Here is a 19,622-nt window from a genome sequence, read left to right on the forward strand (position 1 = left end):
TCGGAATTTCCTCGGAATATTCCGACGGATTGATATTTCCTCGGAATTCCGTCGGTATATTCCGAAGAAATTCCGAGGAAACCAAATTTTGTGTTTCCTCGGAATTTCCTCGGAAATTCCTCGGGATATTCCGAGGATTTCATTTTCCGCCGGAATGTCCGTCAGAATACCGTTGTTTTCTTGTAGTGGATTAGAATCAGAAAGGTATGTCTTTCTCTACCCTAAACAAGAATGCGTTAGAGGTTTATGTCGTTGTCTGGTTGTTGTTGTTGTTTGTTGTTATTGCATGATTGAAGGAGATTATAGCCATTGTTAGTTGTGCTTTCTTAGATTGGCCAATGAATTTTGATGAATCATTATAAAATTGTTGATGAAAGAGTAGTTCTTATTGTAATATGGCCGACGAACCTCTATAGATTCATTTCCAATTAGAGTAGTTGTTATTGTCTTAGCAAATACTCTTTTGCATTGACAATTGTAGGTTATGGTTACTTTTCATGTCAGGGAACTGTAAGTATTAATGGTAAAATGAAGGAAACCAAATACTCTTTTGCATTGCCATGATTGATTGTGAATAGTTGTTACTTAAATGCCTAGTTACAACGATGTGTTCGTAGTTATATTGATTTGTAACTAAACTGCATTGCCATCTCTGATTGTGTAACGAAATCTCTTAATAATTCACATAGCTTTGTACTTCTTAGTTGGTAATAACTCTTGATTAGACTTAGGTAAATAATGGTTAGGTGGTTGTGAGTTATTATTCCTCCATCAAATGTGAGCTATTAAATCCCAACTTTATGTCAGCTTTGCTAATTATCTCCATACTCTTCTTTCTCTCCTATTACTTGGTATGGCTTCAAGGAAACCTGATATGGATTCAACGAATCCTTATATGGATTCAACGAATCCTTATATGGATTCAACGAATCCATATAGCCAGTATCGTAGTTACGTAGGGCTTCTTAACTCTCAGAATCAACAAACCTTTCCATCTACTGTAAACATTGGAGCCTCACAAATCCCTTCTTTTGGTTCCCAAAAAACTGAGGCTCCTGCTGTAGGTTCAGACACACCAGTGGACCGTCGGGGGAGAAAGACATGGACCCCATCTGATGACGAGGTCCTAATAAGCGCCTGGCTTAATACTTCTATGGACACTGTAGTTGGAAACGACCAAAAGGGAGGAACCTTCTGGCAACGGGTAAGAGATTACTACGAAGCAAGTCGTAATGTTGGTGAGGGTGGTGATGCGAACTCTCATACCCATTGGAAGCAGCGGTGGTCAAAGATCAATGATCAGACCAACAAGTTCGTTGCAGCATACGCTACTGCTGAGAGACAAATCAGTAGTGGACAGAATGAAAACGATGTTCTAAAGTCGGCTCATCAGATCTTCCACTCCGACCACAACACAAAGTTTACACTGGAGCATGCGTGGTGTATCTTGAGGCATGAGCAGAAATGGTTGAGTCTCAACACTGCTGCACAAAAAAGAAAGGCAACTGAGTCCTTTTCGCAAGCTACAAACAACAATGTTGGTGACCAAGAGATGCGGCCCGAAGGTATTAAGGCGGCAAAAGCAAGCAGGAACAGTGGTAAAGGGAAGGCTTATGGAGATTATAAGAGCATGTGGGATCTGAAGATGGAAGATTTGGCACAGAAGGAGAAGCTATCCAAGCTCGCGATTCTTGATACTCTCCTAGCTAAGAAGGAACCACTTAGTGAGAGTGAAGAAGTCGTGAAGAATAAACTCCTTGCCTTGTATTTTTAAACTAAGCATTTGATGTTTGAACTTGTTGTTTTTTTTTAATTTGCTGTTTCAACAACTTGCTTCTGCGGTTTATGAAATAATATTCCTTGTTTTAAATCATGGGAGTTTATTTACTTTGTTCACTGTCATAATGTATGCTTGATGTTATGTGACATACAAAACTTATGTGTGCCATCTTTATTATTGACAGGTTATGGGTTTGGATTATAGCTACACGCAGCCGTCTGATTCGGAGGATTATGGTTTACGGAACTCAACAGACAGTGGAAACAGCTCGACAGAAATGAATATCATGCTAGACCAAGCAGAGATTGAAGCCGCGCAGAATCAGTACCCTCTGCAGCCTGAAGTGGAGTTTGGCTTCCCCAAGGAATGCTACTGTGGCCGCGAGCCGCTTTTAGCTACTTCTTACAAAAGAAATGACCCGGGGAGAAGGTTCTACACCTGTGACAACATCGACGACGGAGACTGCCATGTATACAAGTGGTGGGATGTCGCGGTTACAGAGGAGATCAAAGCCTTAGGTACACATTATGCTCAGCTTTCTGATAGGGTAGATTACCTTTCGTTTCTAAGTGACGACGACACCCATATGCGCAAGTTTAAGGATCTGCAGTTTGATTTAGAGCAGAAGTTGTTAAGGGTTGAGAGAATTGGTTGTGACTTAGCGAGAAATACATCTAGGTTATTCAGAATTGCTTGTGTTATGGTTGTTGTCGTAGTGCTAATAGGCATTGGACTAGCTGCTCGTATGTAGGTTTTATGGTTCTTGTTGTAGGTGTTACTCATGTGTTTTTTAAGTGGAACTGAACAAGGATTTACTCATGTGTTTTGTAATATGCACTTCTGAATTCGTATTTTAATATAAACTCTTGTAGTTCTACCTGCTCATTTTGTAATTTTAATGTGATATCGTATTCTATTATCAACCAAACAAGAAAGTATAATTGTTTCTTTCATCACCAACCAATGAAAACGAATCAATCACATGTATCTCCAACACGCTTTTCTTAATAACCCGTGAATACATCCTCCATCAAAAGTCTTTGTTTCTTTCATCACCAACCAAGGAAAAAGTATCACACATCTAAATCATAACCTCACGGACTTTCACACGGGTCTTGTTTCTTTCTCAAATTCATTTCTATAAATATGAGCTTCTCTTGTGTTTACAAATACATAAATCTTTCCTCTCCTTATTTCCTTAACAATTACACTATTTCTCCCTTCTCGATATATTTATAATGGCATCTTCATCCCATTATCATTACCACAAAGATGATGATGATGATATTGATCTTGATACCCCTTTTGAAGATTTTTTTAATAACTATGCTCCTATTCCAGAACCAAAAGAGAGAAAAAAAACGTATTGTGATAGAGAGAAACCGGGAAGAAGGCCACAACCACCTTTGGAATGATTATTTTAGCGAGAATCCAACATACTCTCGCAGTTTATTCCGGCGACGGTTTCGAATGAACAAATCTTTGTTCCAGCGTATTGTGCATCATCTCTCCACAGAAATACCGTATTTTCAACAATCAGAAGATGCAACCGGACGGTCGGGTCTAACTCCGCTCCAAAAATGTACCGCAGCAATTCGACAATTGGCATACGGTTGTGCGGCTGATACAGTAGACGAATATGTCCGAATTGGTGAAACAACAGCTCGAAAATGTTTGCACAATTTTGCCGCAGGAATAATCACCTTGTTTGGCGATGAATACCTAAGACGGTCCACACCGGAGGATCTAGAAAGACTACTACATATCGGAGAAGAACGTGGATTTCCGGGGATGATTGGAAGCATCGACTGTATGCATTGGGAGTGGAAGAATTGCCCCACCGCTTGGAAAGGAATGTATTCACGAGGAACTGGAAAACCAACAATTGTGTTGGAGGCCGTAGCTTCCTATGACCTCTGGATATGGCACGCGTTTTTTGGAGCTCCAGGTACTATGAATGATCTTAATATTCTTAATCGATCACTTGTTTTTGATGACGTTATTAACGGCATCGCGCCACAAGTAATCTTCTATGTTAATGGTAATCCATACCATTACGCATATTATCTCACGGATGGTATTTATCCGAAATGGACGACTTTTATTCAATCTATCCGACTCCCGTAAACTCAGAAGCATTCATTATTTGCTCAAACCCAAGAATCAGTTCGAAAAGATGTTGAGCATGCATTCGGAGTCCTGCAAGCTAGATTTGTAGTTGTCAGAAATCCGTCTAAGTTATGGGATAAAGAGAAATTATGAAATATTATGAGAGCATGTATCATACTCCATAATATGATTGTCGAAGATGAACGGTCATCATTCAGTCAGTTTAACAAATTTGAGTTTCAAGAAAGAGAAGAAGTGGATACATATTCCGTCAACATGCCTTCGAATCTCGGCAGTACAATGGATCGTCGAACGAGCCTTCGTAATAAACAAGCCCATGAACAATTAAAAAATGATCTGATTGAAAATATATGAGCTAAATTTGGACATTTTTAATGATTTTAATAAGTTGTTTGTTTCCTTTTATTTCAGAAGTTTGGAAGTTTTTTTTTTTTATGAAATGTAATAAAATGTTTGTAATTTTCTATTAAATGAATAAATTTATTTTTCTTAATAGTTATTCAACTTAAAATGGTAATATGTTTTATCTTATATATGATATTATTATTTCAAAAAAAAAAAATTACCTAAGGACCAACAAAAAGTCCCACCTATAATCACCATTTTCATTAAAAATCCTTAACAAAGTCCTAATCTACAAATAACAATATAAAACTCTAAGAACTCTCAAATAAGTCCCATTGATAATCATGCTGTAAGGTACTTTTTTTTTTTGACAACGTAACGTACTTTTACTTATATAAATAGTTCTATCATAGCTAGTGGTTTATTTGTATATAAATATAAAAGTGGCAGATATCCTGGAGGAGGCTAATGATTTAAGATAGTGTTCTAAATGTCCATAGAATAAAAAAAATTTGTTTTCTGGTTTTCTAAGTTTTTTTTAAACTTATATATTAATTCAACCCGAGAATCGAGAATTTAGATCCGGTTACAAACAGGTTTTGAACAAAATTTCTAAGATCGAACTATTACAAAACTAGTTTCGCCCGCTCATTAAACCCGGCACATTCTACTAGTCCAGTTTTCCAAATTTCTTAGAATTGGTTACTGTTTTCAACCATCGAGGAGAATCCCGAAAAACTGAAACTCTCTTTGTTGCCTCAGATGCCAGGATTTCTCAGGTCGTCTTTGGAGTAGCTAGCTTCCAATGAACTCCACCGAAATTTTGACTGTCAGTATCTATGAAGCGCTACGGGGAAGGTTCTAGATACTTACCACAACAAGGCATGGCTTGTACGCAACATCACACAACGCTTGAAACCGCCTCCCAACCAAGCAAAGAGCTCGCTATTGCCGCCACCAAATCTTTACACCAAACGGGCCTGACCTCTTTGTCACACACCAACAGAGAGAGGGCGCTAATGACATGCACAAAATTAGCCACGCTACACTATCAATGTAGAATCAAAAGACCCTTCACCGGTACTGGAATGGTAGCTACGACCAAGAGTGACACCGCCACGACCAAGACCAAAGCCGGAACGACTCTTGCTGCCTTCGAGAACCGAAGAACAATAATTGTAACTTGCAAAGTGAACACCGGTGTCAACAGTGAAACAAACAACATAAGCCCAAGAGCCCAAGCTTCAATAGAGATGCGGCTGCAATCTATCAAAGAACTCAAATTGATGACGATGATGTTGCTTCCGGAAAGGCTTGAGGTTTACAAAGAAGAAATTAAATGGCCATAGACGACCGCTTAACCAGTCCACTCAACACTCCCACACGAGTCAGGGTCGGGTCCGGTGCCATCTCCGCCTGCACACCAACACCCGCGGCTCATCTCTGAGCAAATCACCGGAGAAGCCTTAGACTTCGCCGAGAAGGAGAAGAACCCCAACAACACCATTGAAACTCGCAGCACCAATCATGGAAGCCACACGCCACCATCGGACTCGAGCAGCACCGCCGCACCACTGAACCCGAGAAGCAAGCCTTCAACACCACCACGAACTCAGAGATCTAAAGGAGGTAATACAATCCTCTTTCTCTCAGCCATAAAAAGCCGACTCAACTGGCCATAACCCTTACTCTCCACCGCGTCGTGAGACCAGATCTGGTCACACCTCCATCGCAGTCGAGAACCTCGCGAGCGGAACCTAAACGGCAAAGTTATGCCGAACCAGAGCCAACAACAAGACAGTCGAGGAGGAGAAACGACCGTGAAGCAAATACGAAACAGAGAAAGAAGAGGAGCGGTCACCGGCGCCAAACACACGTGCCGCCAAACGCCGGTGAAAGTTTAGATCTGTAGATTTGCGAGAGAGAGAAGCGAAGCATTTTTTTTTTATAAAGGGCTCGAAGCGAAGCGTTTTAATTCCTGGTTTTCAAAGTTTGTAGTATACTTGTGTTATTATCATGTACGTATTATGGTTTCATATGTGAAAGGTCAGACTGCTGACCGTTATGGAAACAAAAGGAACGAATAGGAAATGAACGAATATGAATAAAATTGTAAGAATAAAAAAAAAATGGTTGTTTCATCCCATATTTAACAATGAATACCTTTTTTCTTTATTTCTCTGCAATAAAGAATGGTAGAGAATAAGAAAGAAAAATTACTCCTTATGAATGTTGATTTTTTTAGGAATGTTAGAGAATGCATTATTCCTCGTCGTTCTTTAGTCACCATTCATATCCGAAATATTTGAGGTGCCATCTGTTGTTATTATTTTTTTAATCTGTTAATTTTTCTTTCTTTGTGCATAATATATTGATGTATGTTAACCTGAATTTTCTTGCAGATTGCGCATTATAGGAGGTCCAGGTTTCAATTCCCGTTGAAAGTGATTTATTAAACAATTATGTAGACTATGGAAGAAAGACTTACAAGGAATCTTTAACGTAGTGCAAGTAAATCCGGTCAGGCATAGGTTTTCGTAGGATGGCTCAGGTGATGCAGTTAGGCGTAGATACTCATAAGGCATGTAGTATTGTCGGTTGTCGAATCGTCTATATAATTTTTTTTATAATTATAATATCATAATAAATCAGATGTTACAGTTGCTTAATCATTATTGTGAAGGAAACGAAGAAACATCTCTGTGGATGAAAATATGATAGTATATCTGATTAATCGTATTTGATTTATCGTTTAATAAGTGGAACTGTGGAAGATTCCCCGAGGAAGGGTTTCTAGAGTTATTTACATCCTAGGTCAGTTTTTAAGTTTTTATTACACTAAAAGACAATTGTTGCTACTAAGGTAGTTTTTTTTAACCAGATAAAAACTAGAAACTGTTTAGTTTTGTTTTTTTCGTAAGCAAATTAAAAAAAAATTGAAACAAAAAAATTAAAACAATTGAGACAATGGCAGCTAGTGCTCACCGGTCATGGCGTCTCTTGAACCGCGCGGCCACCCACAACGCAACCATCTCCGCTGCGGCCACCCACAACGCTAACCATGCTGCTGCAAAAATGAGGTTGAAGGAAGATGAACTCGAGGCCAACAAGTAAGGTTTTCTTGTTTATGTTTTTTTCTTATTGATTAAGTGATCTTCTTCAATTCTTCTAAAAATTTTAATTTTTTTTTAAGAACTCTTAATTAAGAAACTCCCATTAAACCACTCAAAATGGGAGTTTCTTAACTAGAGTTCTTAAGTCCACTTAAATACATTTATATAATTAAATAATCATTAAGAAACCCAAATGGGTTTCATGGGATAATCATGCTCTAAGAACAAACTCTTATATGAACAAACCATGGTGAGTAACTAGATATTTGTTGTATAAGTATTGAAACTTGAAAATGTATGTTAAACAACTTATTCGGTGTACATGTAATCTTTGTACATGTAATCTAGTTACTCGCCATGGTTTGTTCATATAAGAGTTTGTTCTTAGATATTTGTAGAAAGCTCTAGATTTTGGGTCCTCCGGTGGTTTTCTAAAAAAGTTATAACAGTTCTTTTGACTTGTCATGATCTAAGCATTTGAGCGAGTTAGATTGGTAGTACAAATTTGCAAAAGTGTGTTAAAACTTATTTAGTGTACAAGTGAAATGGTGTACATATGAGTTTTTGTGAATTATCGTACATGTGAAAAGTGATATTTATATGTACACGCTAACGATATTTGTCATATAAGTATTGAAACTTGAAAATACATGTTAAACAACTTATCCGGTGTACAAGTGAAATGGTGTACATGTAATCCTTACACATGTGGATATTAAAATTTGTGTGTATATGGTATGGTGTACATGTGATTTCATAAAAAAAAAACAATGTACATATAGATATCGAAGATTTAGCTTCGTTGTGTTTGTGAATCGAAAGAAAGAAGAGACGCGGCGAAGATGGTTGCGTTGTGGGTGGCCGCACGGTTCAAGAGACGTCATGACTGGTGAGCACTAGCTGCCATTGTCTCAATTGTTTTAATTTTTTTGTTTCAATTTTTTTTAATTTTCTAATGAAAAGGAACGAAACTAAACAGTTTCTAGTTTTTATCTGGTTAAAAGAAACTACCTCAGTAGCAACAACTGTCTTTTAATGTAATAAAAATTTAAAAACTGACCTAGGATGTAAATAACTCGAGTTTCTATACCATTTTTCTTCATGTTGAAAGACTGCTTTTGTGGAATTTCATCTGAAACTTTTTTTGCTGCTGACGTAGATAACTCATTAGTGATCTTAATTAAAAAATTAATCATCTACGGTCAGGAAGATCAAAAGGTTAAATATGAACTTACGAGGATGTATATATACTATTATTTGGTAAATGATTTTTTGCCATGAAGCTTTCATGTTAAATGTTATAGCGGTTAATATCGTTTATATTTTTAATGAATAAAATATACAAATTACGTAAAAAATAAAAAAAACAATTTAAATTCTTTTGATTAGATAAGTGATTAAAATTAATAATAATAAGAATTATCTAAAATCTATAAAAACGTTTTAAAATAAAAAGATAATGTTTATATATATTGTGTTGTTATCCAAGAAACATCTTTTAAAAAGTTTAAAATTAAAAAAAATCAGAAAACACATAACTAAATATTAATCAAGTAAAATTATTAATTTTATATAATAGAAAAAATAATATTGAGTAATTTTTAAGATTTATTTATTAATTATAAATATAGTATACATAAGATTTTTTAAAAATCATAATATGTAAAAAAAATTCAAATGAAAACATATAATCTTTTAATTAGTAATAAATGTATTAATAAGTAATTATAAAATGTTTATGCCCGCATATACAAGTTTAAATAAGAGATAATTTGCCGTATATACATAAAGACAACCAAAATTAATAAACTACCCTAAACCCATTGAAATCCCTAGACTCTGTAGACATTTACACATAAAATGATTGTTTTACCCCTGCCCAAACTTTCATCTTGTTCCTCTTTCTTTCCTGACCTCATCTCTACCACTTACCTGTTTCTCTCCTTTTTCAATCGTTATTGAAAAAGCTTCTTGTCAAACAAGCCAATCTTCTTCTTCTCCCTTAATCATTACTTACTCTATTTTATGCACCAATCATATGCTAACCTCCCTCTCTTCCTCGTCCTCCTCCTCAGTTCGTCATCGTCACCATCGCCATCACATCGAAACAGTAATATTTGAAGCCATATGTATATCAATTAATCACAGATTCAAAGAGAACCAAGCTTCCAAACATGAATTCTGTAATATCAATTCCAATCACGGTTAGAGATTTTTCTTCTCCAGTTTTTATATCTCTCATTTAATGCTTCAAACTGAAAATCAATGGATGAATTACGGATATAAGTTACATATATAATGATTAAGTTAAAACGGTAACCTATTTTATAGCCTCTAACAAATTATGTATAAGCTAAGTCCAGTTATTTTTGGGCATCTCACCAACTAGTTTAAAATGCGTCTAACATTTTTGATAACATCTAACTAAAAACATAGATGCTAATGATTAAGTTATCATGGTTAATTATTAAGAAAAGTCTAACAAACTTTGTATCGTATGAACAAAACTATTTTGTAACAAACCTAAGATGTTATATAAATTGTTAGTGGGTAACTCTAAATTGTTAGTGGGTAACTTGTTTATTATAAAAAATATACTTATCATGTAGCACTAGTGATCTGTAAAAAATATGGTAGATATAGCTTATGATATGATTATAATGATTAACCGTTAAAAATATAAAAGTTAAACAAATAATGGTTAAGTTAGCCTGATAATCTATTTTGTAGCATTTAACAAAACATATATAGCTAACTCAAGCTATTTATAAATCATCATACCCACATATTTTGAAAAGCGTTATCATATTTTGTAACTGCTAAAAAAGTATGTATCATTTAATACAATATGTTATGTGGAAATTTGCAATCATGTATCAAATCACAGTTTTTTGGAAATATATATCGACATTTTTAAACCGGTTGGTTAGAACTAACTAAACATGTATTTGCTCACAAGGATTAATTTGTAGCATATAATCAAATATTTATCAGGTAAAACTCTAGTTGTGGAAAAAAAATTCATTTGTATAAGAAAATTGTGTAAGAGATCAGAGAAGATATTAAATAGAAAATGAAATATTGGAGAAGAGAAAAAGAGACATGAGAAAAAGAGAGAGTTAGTGATGGTTCGGGGATAGTGTTGGGATTTAGAAATGCCAATAGTGTCTAGAGTATTTACTTAAATATGAGTTTTCCTAGGTATATGTGGCCTAATTTCTCTTTAAATAATATGAGGATAAAGTAGCGAATCTCCTATTTAAATATAATTTTTTTTATAAATTTAATGTTACAAATTTAGAGGGTTCATTCAGATTTCAATATTTGTATTTTTTTAACAAATAAAAAAAATTCAAATTCATTCCTATCTAAAACCAATTCAATAATCTGTATGATTCAATAATTTTGTTTAGATTTTCGATTTCATTATAATACATAAACTAATAATTCCACTTGTTTTTATTTTAAGAAATAAATTAAACTAGAGAACAACTCATGTGGTAATTAACATATACTGATATACTTATATCATCACAAATTTCAGTATATCACAAATAATAAAAGAAGAAGGGAATAAAAAGTTTTATTGCAACAAATATTTAACACCAAAAATAAACACAGCGCAGGGGTTTATCTAGTCTGGAAGTTGAGAGTCCTAATGCAGAAGGCGAAGACAAAGGCAAAGAAGACAGGGAAGATAACAAGGACAGCTGCAACAGGTCCCATGAAGTCTGACTCAAAACCATACTGGTCTTTAAGGTACTGTTTCACAGTGAGATTAGGAGGACCCCCAGGGAAAGCGATGGGAGTATCAACATCACCATACTGAGAGGTAATCAAACCGTATATGGTCCAAGCAACAGGGCAGATCCAATAATACCAGATCCACCACTTGGGAATCTTAGGTCTTGGTATGAAGAAGCCAGAGAAGAGATTAAAGATACCATAAAAGGCTGATGCAAAGATAGAAGCAACTTGGTGGTTAGGTGTGAGGGAGACAGTCATCATGCCGTAGTAAGTCCAGTAGAGGAAAGAAGTGTAGTTGATGAATAGGAACCAGAAGAACTTGGAAGCTTTCCACTCGAATCCAACCATTGCGTAGACGATAAGAGAATAGTACGTGGTCTGGATGAAGACATAAGGTAGCTCACAAGTCACTTGGGAGATAGCATATGGTATAGCTGAGTACATCCCAGCTGCTTTTTCTCTGTAAAACACTGTACGTTCCACTGCCACCATTGGTTGCACCGTTGAGCAATTGTTCACTCCAACGAATATAACCGCTGAATAGATTGCTCCTAACACCATGGTCAGGTCTTGGACGTTTGATCTCTTACCTCCTATTTGCCAAAAGACAGAACCGATCATAAGAGCGGTTGCTAAGGTGAAGATGAACCGGACAACATTGTAGTCAGGAGATCTCCAATAAGTCCACCACTGCTTCCATAGACATGATTTATATTGTCCCCATGTGTCCTGTGAAAACTGTGTAGCAAAGTAGAGATCAGATGCTCCTTGTGGTGGCACGCTAAGTTCTTGTACCAGCTGCTTGTTTCGCCTGTTACAATAGTTTTCATATGTTAGTTAGAATGGATGTAGCACATATAGAATATTGTTAGTTACAGGTTTCGGCCCAAACCTCCTGGTATTCAAAAAAATAAAAATAAAAATAAATATATTGTTATGTTATGTTTACTCACTGGCATAAGGAAGAAGACTTGTATAGCTCAGCAAAGTCAACTCCAAGCTTCAACTCGGCGGCAAGGGAGCTAGCTTCAAGCATCCAAGTGGCTGGATTGTACTTTTCAGGAATCTTTGGCACTCCGGGGATGGCTTCAAAGTACTCAACAATCTTGTGAGAGTTTCTGCCTAAAGGACCAGAGTAGATCACTTGTCCTCCTCTCTTCATTAGTAGTAACTCATCAAACGCCTCGAAAATATCAATGCTAGGTTGGTGGATGGTGCAGACCACAGTTCTCCCTGTGTCCACTGTGTTCCTCACAGCCCTCATCACAATGGCAGCTGCTCTAGCATCCAACCCTGAAGTAGGCTCGTCCATGAAGATGATTGAAGGGTTGGCCACTAGCTCAACAGCGATTGTTAACCTCTTTCTCTGTTCAGTTGAAAGTCCAGTGACGCCCGGTAAACCCACAATGGCGTCTTTTAAGTCCACCAACTCAACAAGCTCCATCACTTGATCCACAAACATCATTTTCTCCTCTTTGCTTACTTCTTTAGCAAGGCGAAGGAAAGCAGAGAAGATAAGTGATTCTCTTACGGTAACTTGTGGAGAATGAATGTCTGTTTGTTCACAGTAACCAGAGATTCTAGCGAACGTCTCTTGTTTCTTTGGGAAACCAGACACTCTTATGTCTCCTTCTATGTATCCTCCTGTTTTTCTCCCGGCTAAAACGTCCATCAAGGTTGTCTTCCCTGCACCACTCACACCCATCAATGCGGTTAACACTCCTGGCCTAAACGTGCTTGTTACTCCTTTTAGTAGTTGCAGTCTTGTTTCTTGAACTCCTTGGTCCCTCATCTCCTGCACCATCATAGTCTTTTATGAGTTTTTTTTTTCACTTAGTAACAAAAAAAAATATTAAACAAGTTTTTCAAAAGATTACCGCAGGCATGTCAACAAAGTATTTAACATCGTCAAAGGACAAAGCTAGTGGAGTGAAAGGAAGAACCATTCCTTTCTTGGTGCTCACATTCTCCATTGGAATCTCCTCTGTTTTGCAATATTAAATTGTTAACTTTCATTTTTTTTATAGATATGTTATTGTATAAACAGATGAGTACTTACTCTTGGATTCATCTTCTTCTTTCGGGAGTATAGCTTGTGGCTTCCCAAGTGCTGTTGTTATGATAACATGTTAGTATTTTTTTATGAGCTGGTGGCAGTAAAAAGGAAAACTTACGGTCTAGATAAGAAAGTGCAAGTGTGAAAAGACCGTTGAACAGGACAGCAAAACCAAACAGTCCGCCAATGCCTATCCAATACCAGTTCTCATCATCAAACACATCCCACATGTTAAGCATCGTTGTCCCTAACCTCGTCGTGTTGTCGGAAGACTGCATGTATACAACAACAACATGAGGGTTTTTGCAATGTTTACTTTGTTATGATTATAAAAAAATAGTAACGGAAGAGTTACCAATTTGTTCATCCATCTAGGAGCAAACAGTTCATTGACGCTTATGGCATTGAAACCGTAAGAAAGTGGAGAAGCCCAGAAAGCCCATCTCCACCAAACCGGGATCTCACGGCGAGGAAGAAGGAAACCTCCGGTCAAGAACACGACTAGTAAAGCCAGCATACCACCTGTGTTAGCTATGGTCATGGTTCTACAAATAGATGCAATGAACCTGAATATCCCAGCAGCCATTTGTTGGATCAGAAATATAATGAGGAACTGTTTGAAGAACCGTTCAGCCTCTGGTGCTAATCCAATGGAGTAATACGTCACCACCATCCAAGCAGTTGTCTCAAAGATTGAGATTGGGATCCCTAGCAAGAAAGTAGGAAGCGTGTATGTCCAAGGTGGATGAAACAAAAGATCTCTTTGCTTGTAGAACACGGGAAGTCTCTGTATCGTCATAGCCATCTCCGCAAGACCGTTGAACATGTTGACAATCAGACCGAACAGGAGTGCACCCATGTACATGTTCCCGTCAGCCACGTTCCTTGTGTTCATCTCTGTTCTCAGGAAGACAGTAGACAAGATCGCGGCGATGATGATGATTTGGACTGTTTTGAAGACGTAGAAGAAGGAGTTTCGTTTCATGAGCATCCACTCCTTGTCCCAACAGGTTTTGAGAAGCTCTGATGTCTTCACTGAGTACTTGTCGAACACTAGAGCTGCTTTGTGGCCTTTTGATTTATCGAACGGTACTGATAGCTCGTTGGAGAGCTTGGTACCAACATGGAACGTCTTGAATTTGCTGGCGAATTCTGGCACTGTAATGTATCTGTAAGGTTTGGTCTGATGAACCACCCAATACTGCTCTTGATCTTTCTTTGAGGTAACCTGTTCCACACGTAAAGTGTTGTTGGTATTAATGCTGGGAATATGAGTTATTATACGTGGGTCCCACATCGCTTGATCCGCTGCGGAGCGGATGCGCTTGAACCGATTTAAAAACTTTGAATTACAGGCCGGGTTAAGCTTATAAACAGCAGTCGGCAACCAGCAAATTTGAATTTTTTAGAAAATAATATATTTTCGTAAAAATATATAAAAATATTATAATATTTTAATTATAAATATCTAATTTATATATATATTTTTTTTAAAGAGATGTGTGTATTTTACCTCTTGTAAGAAATCAGCAGTTCCTTTTCTTTCAGGACACTTGAAGCCAAAGCTCTCAAAGAATTCAACAATGTGGTCTCTAGGTCCCTGGTATACAATTTGTCCTTCCGACAACAGGATTATATCATCGAATAGATCAAACGTCTCAGGAGCAGGCTGCAGAAGAGATATGACCACGGTAGCTTCCGTGAGGTGAACGATCTGTTGCAAGCATTTCACGATTTGGAAAGTTGTGGAACTGTCAAGCCCTGTGGATATCTCATCCATGAACAGCGTCTTAGTTGGTCCGACGATCATCTCTCCTGTTGTCACACGCTTCTTCTGACCTCCTGAGATACCTCTCATCATGTCATCTCCTACTATAGTGTCCTTGCATATGTCAAGCCCTAGAATCTGTTTCATCAAACGTTTAATAAGAAACTTCATAAGTATCATAACATAAGCGACAAACTATATGATCATAAGAACCATAATCTATATGAATTTTGAAATGGGTTTTAATGTTGAAAGATGCTAACTTTGAGAGTGTAGTCAGTGATGAGACTACTCTTGACACCTTGAGCAGCAGATGCCTTCATGAACAAGTCAACATCAGCTTCTGGAAAAATTCCAGCGTCCTTTTCTCTCCTTGCAAGCTCGTTTAATAGATCTGCCATAGTACATAAATATCATTAGACTACTTGTGACACAAGAAATCATTAGACTACATAACTTGTCACACAAGAAACTTGTTCTTTTGACTAGAGAATTAGGAAAAAAAAAAAAAGATTATATGAATTATACCATAACGGGTACCAACGCCTTGACAGCGAGCAGAGAAATCAAGAGTCTCCTTAACGGTCATGATACCGACATGAAGATCGTTCTGGCTAATGTAAGCAGAGGTTTTGATAGGAACAAACTCGTTAAGGCGGTAACCATTGTAAGTTACTTCCCCTGAGATGTCAAGAGACTTGTCTAGCTTCCCAGCAAGAGCCAACAAAAGCGTTGTCTTCCCAGAGGAGGGAGGACCCAGCAAAAGCGTCATCCTCGAAGGTTTAACAATCCCAGAAACATCTTTAAGAATCGTAAGCTGCGCTTTTTTAGCAAGATGGATCCCGACCAAGCCAAGAAGAGACTCTCCCATGTTCCTCACCGTGTTAGTAAGCGAAGGAAGAGACCTATCACCCGTGTAACAGTCAGCTTTCACAGTCAAATGGTCGTACCTCACTTCCACCGTCGGAAGCGTGATCCCAACTCTGTCGATCCTGTTCCTGAGCTTGGTCAAGATCCTTTCGTTGTCTTGCTCCGCGACTTTGAAGACTACGTCGATGAACCTCGCACGTTCCTCGCCGTCGAGCTTGGTGACGTCGACTTCTTTGTTGAGGATCTGGTTACCATAGATGTCGTCTTCCCCTAGCGCGGGCATGAGGCTTGTCCGGAGACGGCTGTATGTCGGGAGTTTCTCGATGGCTGCCCATTTGAGAGCTTCTTCGTCTTCGTTGGTTGACTTGGTTCTTCTTGCGCTCGGTGAGAATATGTCCTCGAGGTTTCTGCTTGCTCTGCTTACGCTACGGCTTATGCTTTGCCGCATGCTACCTCCTCTGCTCATGGCATGAGCTGGATCGTAATCCATCTCTGGTTCTTGATTGTTTGATGTTTCTTCCTCTTCTTTTTTCTCACACTACGGCTTATGGTCGTGAGTGTAAGAGAAAGAGATGAGAAAAAAGAAGAAGAAGATGGCTGGTTCCTCCTACAGCAAATTCAGATATTAAATAGCATAAAGCAACGGCCAATGGTCATTTACTATCCTTCGAGGAAAAAGCAGCAAAGACTTTGTCCAAGTCTGCTAAATTGAAATAGGAAGAAGAGTAAAGACTTTGACAAGTCAATGTTGTCTACCTTTGGTTCTTCATACGCTGCCTTTCAACACTTTATTTTAAACAAAATAAATAAAATAAAATATCTGCAATAGATTGAGCCATTAAAGTTATTATTATTTTAGTAATTTATGTGATAATGGAAGTTAGACCTAGGACGGATTGGATATCCGGACAATTTTAAGGTATCCGGATCCTTATCCGGCGGATCCATAATTTACTATCCTTATCCGGATTCAGGGTTCTCGGATATCCGGGTATCGGATATCCTTCTAAAAATTGTAATATCCGGCGGATATCCGGATCCGGATTTGGATCCTTAAAATAAATAAAATAATAATATTAATACATATAAAATATTAACAATAATTTAAAAATAAAAAATATATAATGTTTTTAATTATTTTTATGTATAATATTACAAAATTTACATAAAATTTACATATACTATTATGAAAATAAAAATATATTAAATAAAATTAGTTTTTATATATAGATATTACTATTTTAAAAATAGTTATTAATAAAACTTACGGATCCGGATATCCAGACTAAGAAATCAAGATATCCGGATCCGAATCCGGCTTTGACGGATCCAACATTTTACTATCCGGATCCGAATTCGGTCCCTCCGGATATTCGGATTTTCGGATCGGATCAGGATCGAATCTCGGATCAGATCCGGATCGAATCTCAGATCGAATCCGGATCGAATCTCGGATCAAATCCGGATCGAATCTCGGATCGAATCCGGATCTCGGATAAAAGTCTCAGGCCTAATGGAAGTATGGAACCTCTTTTTTTTTTTTAACAGAATATAATCCATGTGGGAGCGGTAAAGGCTGCTTAAAATCAATCACACACACACTTAAAATATCTGATATGATACGTCTGTGATGACTACGGTGCCAAATGATGTAGTTGGTGGTCAAGCCTGGTTGCTATTTTTTTTTGGCTTTATTTGTTTTTGTCTTTGCCTCACCTTCTCTCGTAAACTATTATAGAAAGGTGGCTTTACTTTTAAAGATTCATGAATTATAGAAAGAGTTATTTACATTGGAAGACAGAAACATGATTGATAGTGGGAATGATAAGACGAGAGTGAAGGAACTAATTACACTGCAGAACCGTAACAGAGCTTACCACGAGAAAGGCAGCTATGAACTGTTTTGTACCTCGGTCAGATCGCCGCTCAGACTCTTTGCCATCTTTTTCAACTACATTTAAAATATTTTAGAGCACGTTTATTTAACCAACGAACTATTATGTTTTATTTTTATACGAACGATTTTTCTTTTTATATTGTACACCTTTCTAGAAGAACGATTATGTGTTATTTTTTCCAAAAATGTTGATACGATACATATCTTAAATAAACGAATCTTGCATGTCACGGGCCTCCCATTATTTTCGGGGAGATAAAGGAAGAGGCCGAAGTGAGGATTAGTTGTGATTAAATAAAGTATTATTTGATTAATCGTATTAACGGCACACGTTCAGTTTCCTTGGAAACTAATTGTCTAATACAACTAGAAACTCTTCTCTGTGAACCACTTTTTTCGTCTATCAAGTCTTTATAATTTGAGATACTTTTTTCAATTTTTTTTGGCGAAAAACCTTTTTTTTTAATCTGAGAGACTTTTGATATTATGGACTTTAGAAATGCCAGTAAAAAAAAAACTAGAAAGACACGTTATGTTCAACTATAGATTTTAGAAAAGTCAGCAAAAAAATCTCTAGAAAGAACCATTAACGTTCAACTGTACATACTTGAGTTCCTTTATTTAGAGAAATAATTATAGCCTCTGTAGGCAGTGCTTTTTTTTTGTATAAATATAAATGGTCGAAAAAATAGTTTTACATGAGAATTATCATATACCATCAAATGTCTCTGAAACTAAGACCCCGTGCTATTGAATTGAAATAAAAATTCGAATCTTGAGATAGTGTTCTAACTATGGATGTTTGAGTTTTCTGGTTTTGAATGTTTGTAGTATAGTTGTGTTACTGTTATGTAAGTATTATGGTTCGACATGTGAAATAGTTGAGGCGTCATCTGTTATTATTATTTTTTAATCTGTTAATTTTTAATATTTCTTTGTGCAGAATATAATGCTGTGTTGACCTGAATTTTCACGATGTTCAAAACAAGTTACATTTGTTTTAGCCATTGTCGTGAAGGAAACGCAGAAACATCATTCGTGGATGAAAATATGATATTTGATTAAATCGTATTTGATTACTCGTTTTTAGAGAGGAAGATTCCTCGAGGAAGAGTTTCCACACCATTTGTCTCGCATGTTGAAAGACAATTATATCTGCTTTTGTGGAATTTCATCCGAAACCTTTATTGCTATCGGCTTAGAGCATGATTATCCTACGAAATTCACTTGGGCTTCTTAATGATAATTTAATTATATAAATGTACTTAAGTAGTTAAAAACTTTCATTCTGAGTGGTCTAAAGGAAGTTTTTTAATTAAAGGTTTAAAAAAATTTTTTAATTTTTTTTAAAGATAAAAGTTATTTATTAAATAAAACATTTTAAAAGATAATATTTAAAACATATATGTTAAAAAAACATAAAAATAAAGACTAGTACAATAATCGAGAAAAATTTGAAAAAACATCCGAGCTCATTTGTTGTCTTCATCACATCCAAATTTACGCCATATATGTTCAACCAAATCAGTTTTCAGTTGTTGATGCATTTGTCTATCACGAATTCTAGTTCGAGCACCCCAAAAAAATAGATTAAATGAAATCAAAAAGAAAAGATTAAATGGGAAAAAAACCAACAAGCTTTTTTTTGGTAGGAAAAAAAAAACAACAACAAACTGACACGTAGGTTTAAAACCACGCTTAAGGATCGATCACCAAACATTCTAACTAAGGATCGGTAACACAGTTTTTATTTATTTTTTATTTAATTAAATCATTCATTTAGTTTTAAAAACCATTAAAGATCGTGCGATAATCATGGTCTTAGATACTAACATTAGTGATTTTAATTAAAAACTAATCATCTAATGTCCTAAAGATTAAAGGTTAAATATGAACTTACCAGGATGTATTTAAAT

At 36.5% G+C, this 19,622-nt stretch overlaps 3 protein-coding genes across 3 annotated transcripts; 2 read left to right on the forward strand and 1 right to left on the reverse strand.

Annotated features, from left to right (window-relative positions):
* Positions 1-853: 853 nt before the first annotated feature.
* On the forward strand, positions 854-1,774 carry LOC111206074 (glutathione S-transferase T3-like). The gene has a single exon (XM_022702395.1). It carries the CDS (start codon positions 854-856, stop codon positions 1,772-1,774), a length of 921 nt encoding a protein of 306 aa, XP_022558116.1.
* A 156-nt stretch (positions 1,775-1,930) lies between these two features.
* On the forward strand, positions 1,931-4,969 carry LOC106382311 (uncharacterized protein At4g04775-like). The gene has a single exon (XM_048758113.1). It carries the CDS (start codon positions 1,968-1,970, stop codon positions 2,529-2,531), a length of 564 nt encoding a protein of 187 aa, XP_048614070.1. The 5' UTR covers positions 1,931-1,967; the 3' UTR covers positions 2,532-4,969.
* A 5,897-nt stretch (positions 4,970-10,866) lies between these two features.
* On the reverse strand, positions 10,867-16,543 carry LOC106452077 (ABC transporter G family member 35-like). Its single transcript, XM_013894099.3, has 9 exons — positions 15,468-16,543; positions 15,203-15,333; positions 14,685-15,077; positions 13,527-14,399; positions 13,290-13,443; positions 13,175-13,225; positions 12,993-13,099; positions 12,069-12,910; positions 10,867-11,926 (listed from the first exon to the last, which is right to left on the reverse strand). The coding sequence occupies exons 1-9, from the start codon at positions 16,297-16,299 to the stop codon at positions 10,999-11,001; spliced, it is 4,311 nt and encodes a 1,436-aa protein (XP_013749553.2). The 5' UTR covers positions 16,300-16,543; the 3' UTR covers positions 10,867-10,998.
* Positions 16,544-19,622: the final 3,079 nt, after the last annotated feature.

The sequence above is a fragment of the Brassica napus genome, chromosome C5, assembly GCF_020379485.1.
Source record: "Brassica napus cultivar Da-Ae chromosome C5, Da-Ae, whole genome shotgun sequence".
In the NCBI taxonomy this organism is placed as follows: Eukaryota; Viridiplantae; Streptophyta; class Magnoliopsida; order Brassicales; family Brassicaceae; genus Brassica; species Brassica napus.

What these genes read in the sequence shown, in the direction of transcription:
- LOC111206074 (XM_022702395.1), top strand. Translation starts at nt 854, where the DNA reads ATGGCTTCAAGGAAACCTGATATGGATTCAACGAATCCTTATATGGAT.
- LOC106382311 (XM_048758113.1), top strand. Translation starts at nt 1,968, where the DNA reads ATGGGTTTGGATTATAGCTACACGCAGCCGTCTGATTCGGAGGATTAT.
- LOC106452077 (XM_013894099.3), bottom strand. Translation starts at nt 16,299, where the DNA reads ATGGATTACGATCCAGCTCATGCCATGAGCAGAGGAGGTAGCATGCGG. An exon ending in CTGCTGATTTCTTACAAGAG is followed by an intron (nt 14,400 to 14,684) that starts GTAAAATACACA and finishes CGTGTGGAACAG; the next exon opens with GTTACCTCAAAGAAAGATCA. An exon ending in ACTTTGTTGACATGCCTGCG is followed by an intron (nt 12,911 to 12,992) that starts GTAATCTTTTGA and finishes ATGATGGTGCAG; the next exon opens with GAGATGAGGGACCAAGGAGT.